Consider the following 15,402-nt stretch of genomic DNA (forward strand, 5'->3'; position numbering starts at 1 on the left):
CAGGTTCAAACACAGATCCATTATCTTATCATCCACAAAGGCTACCTATGAATATTATTCACCAATAGAAAACTAAGCTGGTAATACAGCATTTGATTCCACACTGGTTGGTCCTTAAGATACCAAATATTTAAAACCAAACCAAACCAAACCAAACCACTAATGAGAAGCACTCTTGATCTCTCCCACACAAACTTCATTCCAGCCTGGTTTTAGTTAGTTATTTCACACATTTAGAGCATGCACCAGGGCTGTACGCCAGGCATTGTCAGATTTTCCTCTTGTGGATCAAATTAGGAGACTGTCTTCTGAATCCCTTCCCCTCTCATCTACAATCATATGGAGGACCTCTGTCCCATTTGACACCACATAACATCCCTGTGTGAACTACAGAAGTTGTTTACATGGAAAGTGTCAAGTTGCCCTAAAAGATAGGAAAATATTGAATATATTTGTAACTAATACAACTTCTACATGTAAACAATTTCTGTAGTTCACACAGGGATGTTATGTGATGACATCTGAAAGTCTGGTAGCCTTTCCTCCAAACAGTGTTAAGCATTACTCTCTATCCCTGGGACTTTGTAAGGCTGCTATAGTGATTTTAATGTTTGGATGCCACATACTTCATACTATATTTGCCCACTCTTTTTGTTAACTATGTAAAACTTGCACAGTTTTACAAGATTGGAGAAATTATTTGTCTTTTCACTGCTTAATCAATTAAAAATCTGGAAAAGTGGAAAATTTGAAAATCTGTGCCAGCCCCCAACCAAAGGTTAGCTGTAAAACATCCTGTCTTACCTTTCAAAATTTGTGCAGTGATTTTAAAAAAGGTTTTCAAAAATACCTTGCAGTACACATTTGAAGGTTTGTTTGTTTGTTTTTTTAAATTCCCAAAAAGTTAAAGTTGCAGGCTTTAGAAAATTCAAAACTACAAACGATTCTTTATTGTTACTACGAACTTTTACCAAGTTCAAGTCATTAATCTGTGAAGGTTTCAATAATTTAAATTAGGAACTAGTACACATATTTGTTCAAATAAGTTCAGACTATGTTGATTCAATTTTTTAAAAAATTATCTGCTGAAGGGGAAAAGAAATTAAATGGAATGAAACTTGGTATTCAAAGCACCTGCCTAGAAAATCTTTTACCCTCTGTTCAAATCATCTATTCCAGTGGTTCTCAAGCAGGGGTACATGTACCCTAGGGGTATGTAGAGGTCTTCCAGGGGGTACACCAACTCATCTATTTGCCTAGTTTTACAACAGGCTACATAAAAAGCACTAGCAAACTCAGTACAAACTAAAATTTAACACAATGATTTTTATACTGTTTTATATTCTATATCAGTGGTTCTCAAACTGTGGGCAAGTTTGTTTTAATGAGGTTGCCAGGGCCAAGCTCAAGCCCTGCTACATCAGGCTGAAGCCAAAGCCCAAGTTTTTAAGTGAGGTGAAATTTACAGTATGCTAGACAAATCAGACTCCTGAAAGGAATACAGTAGTCTGGAAAGGTTGAGAACCACTGATCTATTAAGTTATTTTCGAATTAAGGGGAAAAAACAAATATAGCTATTTCAATATTTCAATATTTAGGTATTGTGGTTTGAGGTGCTTTTTTTTTTTTTTTAGCAATATACTGCAAAAAGTGCCTCTTTTTAGATTAAGTGAATTGGGCAGGAAAATCATTTAAATGCAGAGTAGGTAAATGTTTTTAGAAATTTAGAAGTGAGTACAGGAAAGGGGAACAGACAAGAACTATTACCGTGAATTTTTTTAAAAGAGGCTTTTTGAATTTTACTTGTTAATGAGACTGATATCAATATTTTCTTCTCTTGCAGTTACATGGATGTAGGATCAAAAAAAAATTGTGGAGTGCCTCATTTCTAAAATTATAGCATATATGATGAATGCTTGGCATAATAAACTCATATAACCTATGCTATTGTCGGCAATGTAGATTTTTAAGCACTTTGCATATGAATTATTGCTGAAACAGGGCATGCTATTCTTTATCAAAGAACTACACAATCGTTAAGTCTCAGCACCATTAAGAAAGATGCAAGTATTAACTTCTATAGACAGGAAAACTGAGGCATGGCGATATTAGGTGACTAGCCAAGATCATACCAGAAGTACATGACACAGCTAGAAAAAGAGCTGTGATTTTCTGACTCACAGACTGTGCATGAGTCACAAGATTATCCTCTCTTTCTCTTTAGACCTGTTGAATAAGAGGAGGATCTCTAAACTGAAAACTTCTATTTTGTATCACATTAAGATTCTCCTCCACAGCTGCCAACATATGTTAGGATGGTTGTGTACATAGAAGTACGTAACAAAGAGAGCTGTATGTCTTATGAAAGCTACAAATAAACAGCAACTGTGTACAATTTTCTTTGTACAAAACACTAACACTTATTTTATCAGTGCAGCTGGCACATCTGTATACCTAAGCTAATGGCATGTTGAAGAGGTCTCAGTACACATTCACAGAAAAGATTCATTCCCAACACCATCTCTCATCTTAAGGTACAAATATATTTAAAAATTGTTAAAGGAAACACACAAAGTTAAGGCTAAAATCACCACCTCATTCTCTGGCTGTTGTTAGAGGTGATTTGAGGCCATCTGAAAGTGACCCTTGTTAGTAGCATGCTATTTGATACCATACAAGCTCTGCAGACTGTGACACCGACATCCAACAAGACACAGAGATGGAGTTTCAGCCATTGCTTTCAAGTAAAGAGACATTACAAAAAAAAAAAAAAATCAGACCCATTTCTTTCACTAGGGCTTTACATTTGGTGTCCTTATTTCCACCCATTCCTCACTTACTGTGTGTGGGATAATTTTGTAGAGTTCAAAATGAACTCTTTGGGCTTGATTCTTGCAGCATTTCCATTTCCCTGCAGCAACACCTGAACCAGTGTGAACCATGTTTCACTATATTAAGAAAAAAAAATACCAGTACAACCCATCTGTTCGGATTATAATATTTCATTTAACCACCTGCTTACAGTAGCTGAGAGTACAGGTATGTGGAGATAAGAAGCTCACTTCCTACGCATATGCTACTCCTGACAGAATTCTGCGCTCCTGTGGAGGCACAGAATTCATATGGCCTGCAAATTTCTGTGCCCCCTGCACAGAAAAGTGCAAAAGAAATCTGCAGTGGGACACCTGCCTCTTCCCTGGCAGCCCAGGCACCCTCAAAAATGCAAATCACTGTGGGGGGCTGGGCATGGATGTGCACGGAGACCTTGATCACAGTCAGGGGTGGGGCTTGATCACAGTCAGGGGTGGGGCTGGGCATGCGTGCCTGTGAACAAGCGTGAGACTCTGTCCCTCTTGCTTGCTACTGAGGCTTGCTGGGGGCATGGAGAGGTAGAGCTTTTTATTATGCATAAGGAAACCTCTTTCTCCCAGGCAGAAATGTAGCAGCCTGCTAGCTAGTTAATTCATTTCGTTCTCTGAGGCAAAAATGTAGCAGCTGTTCTTGCTCAGTAACATTGTTAATGTTCCTATTGTTAGTCAGCCATTCCCATTTTCAGTCAATTCCTGCAGGAGCTACAAAATCTGTAGGAGTTTTAAGGCCCCTACATTGCCAGAGTGACACAAAGCCTTATAAATGACAGTACAGGAATCAGTGTGGAAGATCTATGTGCTTTCTCACTTTTCTCCTGTGAGAAAGTGGCACAATGGAGTTAGATTATAGCTCAGGATTTATTTTACTTACATATTATAAGGGGGGGGAGGAATTGTGAAAAATATTTATTTTAGTATTTTTAAACAAAACAAACCACCACCACCACCACCACACACAATCAACTTCTCTAGAATTTGCACTTAACTTGTCAGATTAGAGAATGGTGTAGGGAGAGGAAGGTTCAATAGAGATTTTGTAATAATGCATCAGTTGTTTACTTGTCTGGATAGAAGGAAAATTCCCAAACATTGAGGAACTGAATACAATGCAGTGATTAACTGTAGTCACAAGATTTATTGAACTGGCACCGAAACACTACGTGAAGCCCTGATCTTGAAAATGAATGTACTGTAAATATTATATATTATATTATAATATATTACATAAAATAAAAATTGAATTTTAATTTGAATCATTAGTACTGACAAAAAAAAATCGAATCTGTGCATGTCCCTCCACTGTGATTCAATAGACAGAATCTGTGGGTAAAGAACTAAAATATCAGACATGCTGCTAAACATAACTTATACAGACATACAAGGAACTTTACAAGTAGGTCAGTAACTCTGACAATAGCATAATGAGACCAAAGTGCATTTTAATAGGAAAGACGTATTATCCCTGTGTATCCTTTCCTTATATTAGTCTTCAATATTTGTTGCACACACAGTTTATTTACTAAGACTGACACCAAAAAATACACAGAAAGAAACACCCACTTCTGTGTGTTCATAATTCTGGCATATCATTAATAGATGGACAAACTACTACAGTTTACTAAAGAGAGATTCTGTAACCCAGTGTTACTCAGGCTGAGGCTCGCAAGCAGCTCTTTAAGGTATCTCCTGTGGGTCTTCGCAGCACATAATATTAAAACACTATGTGATTGGTTAAGAACTTAGGTTATTAATTAAATCAAGACACTTTTACTATGGTTATTAACCAACTGTAGTTGATAAAAATCATAGAATCATAGGACTGGAAGGGACCTTGAGAGGTTATCTAGTCCAGTCCCCTGCACTCAAGACAGGACTGAGTATTATCTAGACATTCCTGACAAGAGTTTGTCTAACCTGCTCTTAAAAATCTCCAGGGGGTTGGGGTGTGGGAGGGGGTATGGGCTCTGGACTGGGGGTGCAGGCTCTGCGGTGGGGCCAGAAATGAGGGATTTGGGGTACAGGAGGGTGCTCCAGGCTGGAACTGAGGGGTTCAGAGGGTGGGAGGGCGATCAGGGCTGGGGCAGGGTGAGGACTTTGGCTGGGGGTATGGACTTTATGGTGGGGCTGAGGATGAGGGGTTTGGGGTCCAGAAGATGCTCTGGACTAGGATCGAGGGGTTTGGAACACAGGAGGGGGAGCAGGGCTGGGCAGCGGGTTGGGGCATAGGAGGGGGTCATGAGTGCAGGCTCAGGGCAGTGCTTACCTCAAGCAGCTCCTGGAAGAAGCAGCAGCAGCAGCATCATGTCCCCCACTCCCATCCAGCTCCTATGCGAAAGCATGGCCAGGCGGCTCTGTGCGCTGCCCCCGCAGCTCCCATTGGCCGTGGTTCCTGACCAATGGGGGCCACAGAGCTGGCGCTTGGGGCTGGGGCAGCGTGCAGAGCTCCCTGGCTGCCCCTAACATGTCGGACTCAGAGAGGGGACATGCCTCTGCTTCCAGGACCCATGCGGAGCCATAGCAGGCAGGGAGCCTTAGCCCTGCTGCGCTGCCAAGCGGACTTTTAACGGCCCGGTCAGCAGTGCTAACCGGAGCCACCAGGGTCCCTTTTCAACAAGATGTTCCATTTTAAAAATGGACACCTGGCAACCCTAGTTAAAAACAGCAAATCATCCAGAGAATGCACTTGACCCACAAAATATAGCAAGGAATCTAACAATATTAGCCAGCAGAAAGTCTCATTATTCAGCTGTTCAGGTTTTACTGGTTATTTAAAAAGCTCAACACTTAATTTTTGTATTAACAAAAACCAAAAAAAGATAAAAAGCCAACACCTTCTTTTACAAACCTAAGACCAAAAGGAATACTTACACCACTTCAAAATAAAATCGCAATGAAATTAATTTTTAAAAAAATTCTAATCATGTTGCAGTGTTTGCGTTTCAAACTAAGAATCTGACAGTAACACTGAACTGATTTTCATTATCCAAGCTGAGAGAACTGCAAAAATACAAGAAGAAAACAATTTATGTGTTACTCTTTATGCTTTGTTTTTGGAGTGTCTATAACTAACAGAAGTAAATAAATTTGTTTATAACTTCATCTTTATGTTGACAGTGACCCTTTAAATAACATCAGCTTTCCAATAGAAAATTCTAGATATGCCACAATTCTCAAAATATCATTAGCTATTTTTACCAAGGGCACAGAAGTTCGAAGTAGCAACACCCAATTCATGGAGCAAATTACACAGTCTCAATTCTAAACAAACACTGTTTTTTTTTCCTGAGAGGATTATTTGGGCAACAGAGGAAGGAGAAGCTGCAGGAGGGAAGGATTGGGGTGGCCTAGGAAAGGAAGAGGACCAGGACTAAATCTGAAATATATCAAAATATACTAATTTGTGCCAAGAGTCTTAAGTTTGGGAAAGTGGGTTTGGTCCAGCGGTTAGGACAACTGAAGTAAACCTGACAGTACTTTTTGCCTTATTGTTATGAATTACCTCCCAATAGTCTAATTATACAGGCCCTGTACAACTTAAAAAAAACCAACACAATTAGCTACCAGTTAACATCTTAAACTGAACACAGGAAACTATCAGTGCATGAATCCTCCCTTTCAGACACTAACACTGTTAATCTGTACAGTGTACCTTCATCCTATGAATTATAAAGACTTAACTCTGTTTCAGTATTTTGCAGAGATTCACTAAAAACCTGCAAGCAGACAAACTGCTGCATGACTTCAGTTATTTTTAGGATTCCAAAGATTTCTGGTTAGCTGTACAGATTGCAGAATCCCCTGGAGACTGTTGTTGAAGCATGTTTACCTATCCAGGAGAAAGGTCAACTTGCTGCAGGGAACCAAACAGCTTTAAAAAAAAAAAGTGAAAGTCAAGGAACTGCACAGCTCAGCCACACCACTCATTCAAAGAACTTTCCCACCTCCTATGTAGTAATGTAATGTCTTATCCTTGACTGGTCCCAGAGAACACACAGCCCGAGTTCCTACTGTTTTAAGGATAAACTGAGTCTGTGCAACCCCAAGGCCCTGGGCATTTCTGGAACAGAAAGGAAGTCACTCCAGCACGGATGCTAGCTACTAAACTAATTTTCATTTGTGACTCTCCAATTTCTAGTACCCCTTCCCTCCCCACAAATTACAAAGTCAATTACTAAGATGCCTCCACACCTAATGAATTCCAAAACCAATTACTAAGGGGCATCATTCTTTTCTGTATAGATTATTTTTTTTTAATGATTCCTGCTACAAATCTTTTCACAGAAGGTCCTATAATCAATAGATATATTTAATGAACCTGCTTGGACTGGACTAAAATATTAAATTAGATGCTATCCAATACAGAGATCCATTAACATGATTCTCCAATCTTAAAATTGGTAATCTTCTGTACCTTCCCCTTCCTGGCCTGGGTTAATATGCCCGATCTAGTACCCATCACAAGGCTACATGGGAATACAAATGCATGGACTCAACCAGAAGTCAGAGGGCCCATGCTAACCCCTGATTAATTGTGTAGTTCTTAAAAAATAAAAATAATTAAAAAAAAAAGGAGTTATAAGAAGTGCATCCAAGCAAGTCTTCAGGTGACTGGAAATCTCGCATAAGGCACTGATCCTAGATCAAGATCCAGTAGTGCAGATTTCTAATCCTCAATGCAAGGTGCTTGAAATTAATGGGACTCTGCATGGGTACATGGGTTTGTGGCTGTGGATCCTGATGCATGGCTAGAATATAGTACTAATATAATAATGTAGTATGAATATAGTACTTTGGCTGTGTTGAGAGTGAGCAGTATCAGTGATTGCACAAGCATAATGCAACACCTACCCAGGCTTGACAGTATATCTAAAAGTATAAATCCTTTCAATCAACTTTTGGTGCTTCTGATGTAGAATATTAAAAAGAGCTTCTGATTAAGTGTGGTAAACTGGGTGAAAGCAAAACACGTGTGTTTTAATATGGCTAAATGTCAATGTATACACCTAGGAACAAAGACTGTAGGCCATATTGACATCATGGGGAATGCTATCTTGGGAAACAGGGACTCTGAAAAAGATGTTCAGAAGATTATCCATCATGACCCCCACATGACCTCCCAGTGCAACACTGTGGCCAAAACAGCTAATGTAATCCTTAGATGCATAAACAGGGGACTCTTGAGTAGGAGTAGAGAGGTTATTTTACTTCTGTATTCAGCCTTGGTATGACCACTGCTGGAATTCTGTATCAAATTCCGGTGCCCACAATTCAAGAAGAATGTTGATAAATTGGAGACAGTTCAGAGAAGAGCCACGAGAAAGATTAAAGGACTAGAAAACATGATTTCTCAAGGACTCAAGGAGCTCAATCTATTTATCTTAACAAAGAGAAGGTTAAGGAGTGACTTGATTACAGACTGTAAGTAACTACATGATAAACAAATATTCATAATAGGCTTTTCAGTCTAACAGAAAAAGGTATAACAGGATCCAATGGATGGAAGTTGAATGTAGACAGATTCAGACTGGATATAAGGCATAAATTTTTATCAGTGAGAGTAATAAACCTTTGGAACAACTTATGAAGGATCATGGTGGATTTTCCATTGCTGGCAATTTTTAAATCAAGACCGGATGTTTTTGTAAAAGATCTGTTGTAGGAAGTTCTATTTTGGATCAGACAAGATGATCCCAATGGTCCCTTCTGGCCTTGGAATCTATCAATCTATGTATGAATTATGGTTCTACTGTGTAACTGTTATTTTGCAATAAAAAAAGTCCAAATACTGGTATTTCAGTATACAGATAGTAAAGCAAGGATTCATAAAGTGGCCAAAGGCATTTGCTATTTAAAACAATATTTCCTTGCAAGTTATTACTGATGAAAATTGCTTTTCTTTTTTAAGACCAGATGTTCCAATAGCGGAAAAATTATTTGCAAAGTTCTCTGTTACCAAATGAACAAAATGCCAAATTCTTGTTTTAATAACACCTATGAATCTCCTACTTGTCTGTCTTCTACACATCAAAATTAGCCAATGCTTATTTGATGTTTCCCTGCACTATTGACTTTCTGGCTCCAAATGTGACTTCTACCATATTTTTGAAAGATTCTCACCTTTGGAAGCCATAGTTGTCTAAAAGGTAGATTTCACATAACAATAGTGAAACTTTCATAAAGCTACTGAGGGAGCAGAAATGTACTGGTGGTCAAATTACTCCAGTAGAAATATGTAGTAAAACTTGAATGTTTACTAGGAAAAAGTTTGTGTTACTTCAATATACACAGGGACCTAATCCCATGAAAGAAGAGGTACCCTAATTGTTTATTATTTTAGATAGCTGAATATTATTTCTATTTTAGGTTGGATGTCATAAAACACTGATAATATTTACCATCATCTTTACTTGCTTATTTTTCAGAAAATGAAACTACCAAAGTAAAATGGCTTTAACAGTTAAAAACACTGAAAAATTATGCAACAACTACAACCTGTTTAAAGTTCAGTATGCTACAATATCAATCAAGCCTGCTATAAAGGGAGCTATGTGAGTATGGGGCATGTACATGGGGGTCGGGGTGGGGAGAGGAAGGCAATCAGAAATAGAATGTGGATCCTCTCAACTTTAGTTCTTTAAATTTAAAATCCAGACCAAGCTGGTAGCAGCCACGAGCTGTTACAATCAGATATTTGTTTGGTGCCTATTATGAAATGAGCTAGTGATCACAATTCAGTTCTAAGATGATGTGTCTGCATCATTAAATCACTACAACTGACTTCTTCAGCAGTAGTCTCAATACAGAGGCCAACAATTAAATGGAAATGAAGACTGAACTGCCCCCTCACCCCTAAAGCAAGTGATGCTGGAGTTTTCTGTTTTGGTCCCATATCTGGAACGTTTCATAAGCACTACATTCACCCCAGTAAGATGAATAAAATCCTGTTTTCCTACCTTCCCATATTGTTCCCACTACACACAATTTGAGTAGAGCATTAGATATGGTAACAGTCCTGATATAAAGCAATATTTTAAAGTGCTCTTCTACGTTCTTCAGCAAAATCTAAAATAAAAGGAATCACTCAAGGAAAGATTACTCTTCATGCTATAAACTAAAGTGACATATGGGTTTTTCAGTTACCCTACATAACTTTCACACTGCTAAATGAATGAATATATACTTCTGGCTTTGCTGAGCCAGGATTAGAAATAAATCTGTGCCTAGCATCCAGTGAAAAGGTAATATAAGGTGTCTCAACATCTTCCACGCAACAGAACCTTTGACTCATTTGAAGGGCCTGGTTGCCAGACCACAAAGTTTATAGATCAGACCTCTTATCAAGGGCAGAGAAATTCATTAGCTTCAGAGATTAACAATCTGTATCTGGCCTTGATTCAGTTTACAGACCTGAACCTTGTGTTTACTCTCAAGCAAGTTTCTCTCACTCTCTTGGCCTTCCTTTTGTAGAGCTGTCAAGTCAGGGTGCTGAGATGAGGGTTCAAAATGTTAGAGGCAGCAGGGATTCATCCTCTCTTATTCGTTTTTCTGAAGATTTACAAGGAGCTGAAACCCAGGAGGCGCTGTCCTGGGCCCTGCTGCTGCATTACTTCTCTTCTCCTTCCACTTGTACATCTGGAGGGCAGAAACTGGAAGTAATTGTACCTGCCCAAGCACTGTTAAAAGGAAAGTGCTGGGGAAATCAGACACACATTCTGCTCATTAAGATCCTAGAGTGTGTACTCACACCCAAATCCTATAGTTTGCTTCAGCCTGAATCTGCAATCTCTTATCAGAGAGACCGACCCTTCCCCAAAGCCATACTCCCAATCCTCAAAAACCAGGGCAACTAGATAGACCACCCTCATGATTCTTCACGGAACACAGCTAAGATATCCTCTCCCAGCTGTACCAGAACACCAAGCCCAAATGACTAACCCTGAGAATCCATCCCTGTCTCCTCCCCACACCTTTGCATCTGTACATACAAACACACAAACACACAGCTGTACATATGTACACACACACACAGAGTCCAGTTAAGTTGCCCTCCTTTTCTATAAGATCTGTCTAGATGAACCTTCTCCTCTCCTCCCCGTACACCAGGTCCCTCTTCCTACCCTAGGAACTGTCTGAAGGCCCTGCAAACACTACAATAGACGGGCCATCTAAAGAGGTTCCTCACATTACAGCTCCTGAGAAGATTAAGACAAACCCCTGGCAACCAACTCCTCCAGTAGAGCAAGAGTGATGAGATCATTTGCAATGCAAGGATATAAAATGATGCAGTAAACAGCTCAAAAACCATCCCAGCCAACAGGCCCTGCTGCCAGCCAGATACATGCTTCTGCATGCAGCACTTCTGCAATCCCTTCTGCCTTTGGGGTGGAGGGAGGTGTGTGAAAGACACATTCCTCTCCTGAGAAACATACCATTAAACAAACTATAAAATACCCCCATGGCCATCTATGCCCCTAAGGCACGCCTCCAATTTCCATTAAGAGACCACATATAAACGGAGAGATTCACCCCCACCATCAGAGCCTCTCCCCCCTGCCAGGCCCCCATACCATGCAGCAGTATAAGGAGTAGGGGGCTAGAGAGAGAAACTAGTGGCTCCACCACCCACCCTCCAGCAAACAGATGCACCAGGCTGTGTCTCTGGCTCATCCTCTCATGCTTGGCCCCTGCAGACAGGAGGTAATGGGCGCTTGTGCTCATCCAGGGTCCCTAACTACTGCTGAACATGGAGCTGTCCGGCGACAGAGACGGCTGCGTTCCGCGTGGAGAGCGAGCCCACACCCGTTTCCCCCAGGCCACAGGCAACGGCAGCCGGGGTTGCTGCTCTTGCCGCGTCCTCCCGCGGCTGCAGCCACGGCAAACCAGGAACCTGGACTTATGAACACACAGCTGGGCCCAACATCACCAGACATCGCCGCCCCGCTCCAGCTGGCGCCGTTCACATGACCAGCGCCGCAGAGGGAGGGGAGAGGCTGGAAAGAAGCGGTGCAGAGAGGGGAGTTAACTCAGGCGGCTGGAGGGAGGGAATCCCGCTACAGCCTCCTCTCCTGCCCCCACATTCAGAAGCAGGGAGGGAAAGGAAAGGGTGGATCACGGCAAGAGGGGGGTGGAGAAAAGGGGTGCCGTAGGGTGTTCCCTGGGGGAGATTTCTTAGCAGACGGGGCAGAGGGATTTCCGGGAGGGACGCTGTTATCTGGCAGCGGCGGCGGGTCGGAGAGCATTTCTGTGTCTAGATAATCACAAGCTGGGGGGGGGGGGGACAGTGACTCTACCTTTGCAGCCTCCCTACCCTCCCTACTGCTCCCTGCGGCTGCAGCCAGAGGCGTGCAGCCAGCTGGGAAAGGTGGGTCCTCTCAGCGAAGGGCAGAAGAGTTTCCTCCCCTGGCAGTGATAAAAAGGGAGGGGCAGGAGACCCTACGCTCTCTGCTTTGAGGCTCTCAAAGAGCCAGGTGGTCTCTGTTTGGTGCCGGCTCCTCCCCGGAATGGAGGCACTGAGGGCTGATCCTCGCTCTGCGGGGCTGGGCACTGACGCTGTCCCGGCTCGGCGTTTGGGCCCGGAGAGCGCGGCATAACACCGGGGTGGGGAGTAGTGAGCAAGATGCGGAGCTGAAGCAGCCACACCGCGGTGCACATGGGAAGAGAAAAATGCAGCAGGCTCAGGCCATCTTCACGGCCCCCGGTATGACGACGCGGTTGCACGTCCTGAGCAGTAGCCGAGATGGTCATGTTTACGTGGCGGAAACTATAGCTAGTTACAAGAGGGGAGAGGCTGCTGACTCCGGGCAGGGTCTGGGTGTTGCAGCAGGGAAGGGCTGGGGGGAGGAGAAGGGAACCCACCCGCTTGCAGAATAAACTGGGCCGCCTTACAGGAAAGAGGGAGATGGGAGAAAGTGTTTAATCCTGGTATCTGCGCAAACAATGCCAGCCTCGGCCCAAGCACTCGCTTGCTTGTCCAGCTACCTCTGCAAGACATTGCCCGAAAGTGCCCGCCAACTCGCACCGTGACAGCCGCGTTCCCCACTGCAAACAGCCCCTGCTGCTATGCAGCCCAGACACCTCCTCCTGAAACGCCGCCGCCGCCACCCCAAGACACCCTTTTACTTCCCCGCTCGCCAGTTTCCACCTACAGTGCCCTGAAACCCCCTTCCCTCCCTCCAAGCTACCCTCTGCTCCCGTGGTGTCCACACGGTCCCCATCTCAACCCTCCCTCCGCATCGCTCGCGGCAGCCAGCCAACTCGTTCACCCCCAAACGCCAACCAAGTCACTCTCAGCCCAAGCATCTCACCCCTTTGCCCACACCTCCCCCCTGAAGAGAATTGGTTGAGATTCACACTCCCCCCTCCACACACAACCAGCAGATCAGTCCCTAGTCCATGCAGACACTGCAGTGGGTGGCCTCCTCCCAGTCACACTCCAGACAAGTTTCCCTGCTGCCACTACCCCACTCACTGCAATCTCTTCCGCCCTCCACAATGAGGGCTGTGGAGACCCAACCACCCATCTCCTCCAAAGAGCAAAGGAGGATTTGCCTCGTCAGCAGTCCCACCCCCCACAACAGCAGCGGCTGCACCAGACTGCAGAGCTGGAAACCATTTCCCTGGTGGCTGCAGCAATGAGGAGGAGCTAGGAGAGGTGCTGCTTTGCATGTACAGGCCTCGCTGACACCCAGGAACGGGAAAACATCTCGCAGAAAGGGGATCTCCCTGAGAAACGCTAGCGAATTGCTTTCCCCCTACCTCCTTCTATTCCTTGACAGGCCCCATTTCCCTCAGACCTCTCCCCTGGCTGATCACATTGCAGAGGGTTTGCACATACACACGCCAGTGGGGCACGAGGTGAGGCCAGAGTAAATAATTAGTGGCTGCACCTACCCTCCAGCAAACAGATGCACCAGGGTGTCTCTCTGGCTCATTCTCTCTCATTCTCGTCCGCTGCAGACGGGAGGGAGGAGGTGATGGGCGCTTCCGCTCTGCTCGTTCACGCCTCTGGACGCTGAATGAACAGACACGGAGTCAAAGCTGCTTCCTGCTGCGAGCGAACGTGCCACCAAGCGCCGGCTCCTTCCCTCCTCCCGCGGAGAGAACAGCAGCCTCGATCACAGCCGCTGCTGGAGCCTCCGGCGGCAACGACTACCCGCAGCAAAGCCAGTGCCCCTACAGGTCTTCGCTTATGAATATAAAACTAGGCCCAACATAAACAGACCCTGCCATTGGCCCAGGGGAGGATGTGACATCAGCGCCCAGGCCCAGCTCCAGTAGGCTCCTTTCACGTGACTCGCAAATTCTTCAATGAAAGAGCTAAGGATGGTGGAGGAGGCTGATGTTTAGAGTCAGAGAGAGTGGAGAAGACAGGGATGTGAGGCTATAGTGTATAATTAATGTACAGCTAACAGCTTAATACAATCGCACAGTCCTGTAAAGCATACAAGATACCATAGGACACCATATGCATAGGGGATAGCATATTGCTATCATGTGTTTTACAGCATGCAATATAGTACATCAGTATACCATTCGTCAATGGAAATACTGCATCCCTCTAGTACTGTATGTTATCTACAGTATGTGAGAAGGCATATCACTATTGTATAGTACTATCTGTGGTGTGTGAGATACTATTATCACTATTATATGGTATCCTTTTGATATAGAAGATAATGTATCACTGTCTTGTGGTACCATATGGGATACAACTTACAAGACAGCAGAATATTATTATTATACAGTACCCTATGGCATGCATAATAACAAGACTGCATGATAACATTTGGCATGTGATATAATGTCTCACTCGACAGTGAAGAAGCGCAAGCTGAAGTGGTATGACCATGTAACAAGATCATGTGGCCTATCCAAGATCATCCTCCAAGGGCCAGTACAAGGGAAGAGAAAAAGAGGTAGGCAGAAGAAGAGATGGAGTGACAACATAAAAGAGCGGACAGGAATGGTCTTCATGGAGAATTGAGCACTGACATACAATCGTCCGGGGTGGAGACAATTGGTTGATTGCTCATCAGTGTTGATGCCCCAATGACCAATGCATTTTTGGGAGTGATAATGGTGATCATAGAATCATAGACTCATAGAACTGGAAGGGACCTTGAGAGGTCATGTAGTCCAGGCCCCTGCACTCAAGGCAGGACCAAGTATTATTTAGACCATCCCTGACAGGTGTTTGTCCAACCTGCTCTTAAAAATCCAAGTGATGGAGATTCCACAACCTCCCTAGGCAATTTATTCCGGCGCTTAACCACTCTGACAGGAAATTTTTCCTAATGTCCAACCTAAACTGCCCTTGCTGCAATTTAAGCCCACTGCTTCTTGTCCTATCCTCAGAGGTTAAGAAAAACAATTTTTCTGCCTCCTCCTTGTAACCTTTTATGTATTTGAAAACTGTTATCATGTCCCCTCTCAGTCTTTTCTTCTCCAGCCTAAACAAACCACAAACCCAATTTTTTTCAATCTTCCCTCACAGGTGATGTTTTCTAGACCTTTCATCATTTTTATTGCTCTT

The 15,402-nt window shown here is 43.3% G+C and overlaps 1 protein-coding gene across 2 annotated transcripts in view; it reads right to left on the reverse strand.

Moving 5' to 3' along the window:
* Positions 1 to 14,050, reverse strand: part of SLC25A36 (solute carrier family 25 member 36) — a 54,577-nt gene extending 40,527 nt beyond the window's left edge. The window contains exons 1-2 of one of the 2 annotated variants that reach the window (XM_050964115.1): positions 13,761 to 14,050; positions 11,497 to 11,860 (exon numbers count right to left, since the gene is read on the reverse strand). In XM_050964115.1, coding sequence (XP_050820072.1) covers positions 11,497 to 11,588 — 92 coding nt within the window. In that variant the 5' untranslated portion in view covers positions 11,589 to 11,860; positions 13,761 to 14,050. The remainder of the gene's footprint in view (positions 1 to 11,496; positions 11,861 to 13,760) is intronic. The other variant, XM_050964116.1, reaches the window with a different exon arrangement.
* Between the last annotated feature and the right edge of the window lie 1,352 nt (positions 14,051 to 15,402).

Source organism: Gopherus flavomarginatus, chromosome 8 (assembly GCF_025201925.1).
Source record: "Gopherus flavomarginatus isolate rGopFla2 chromosome 8, rGopFla2.mat.asm, whole genome shotgun sequence".
NCBI classification, from domain to species: domain Eukaryota; kingdom Metazoa; phylum Chordata; order Testudines; family Testudinidae; genus Gopherus; species Gopherus flavomarginatus.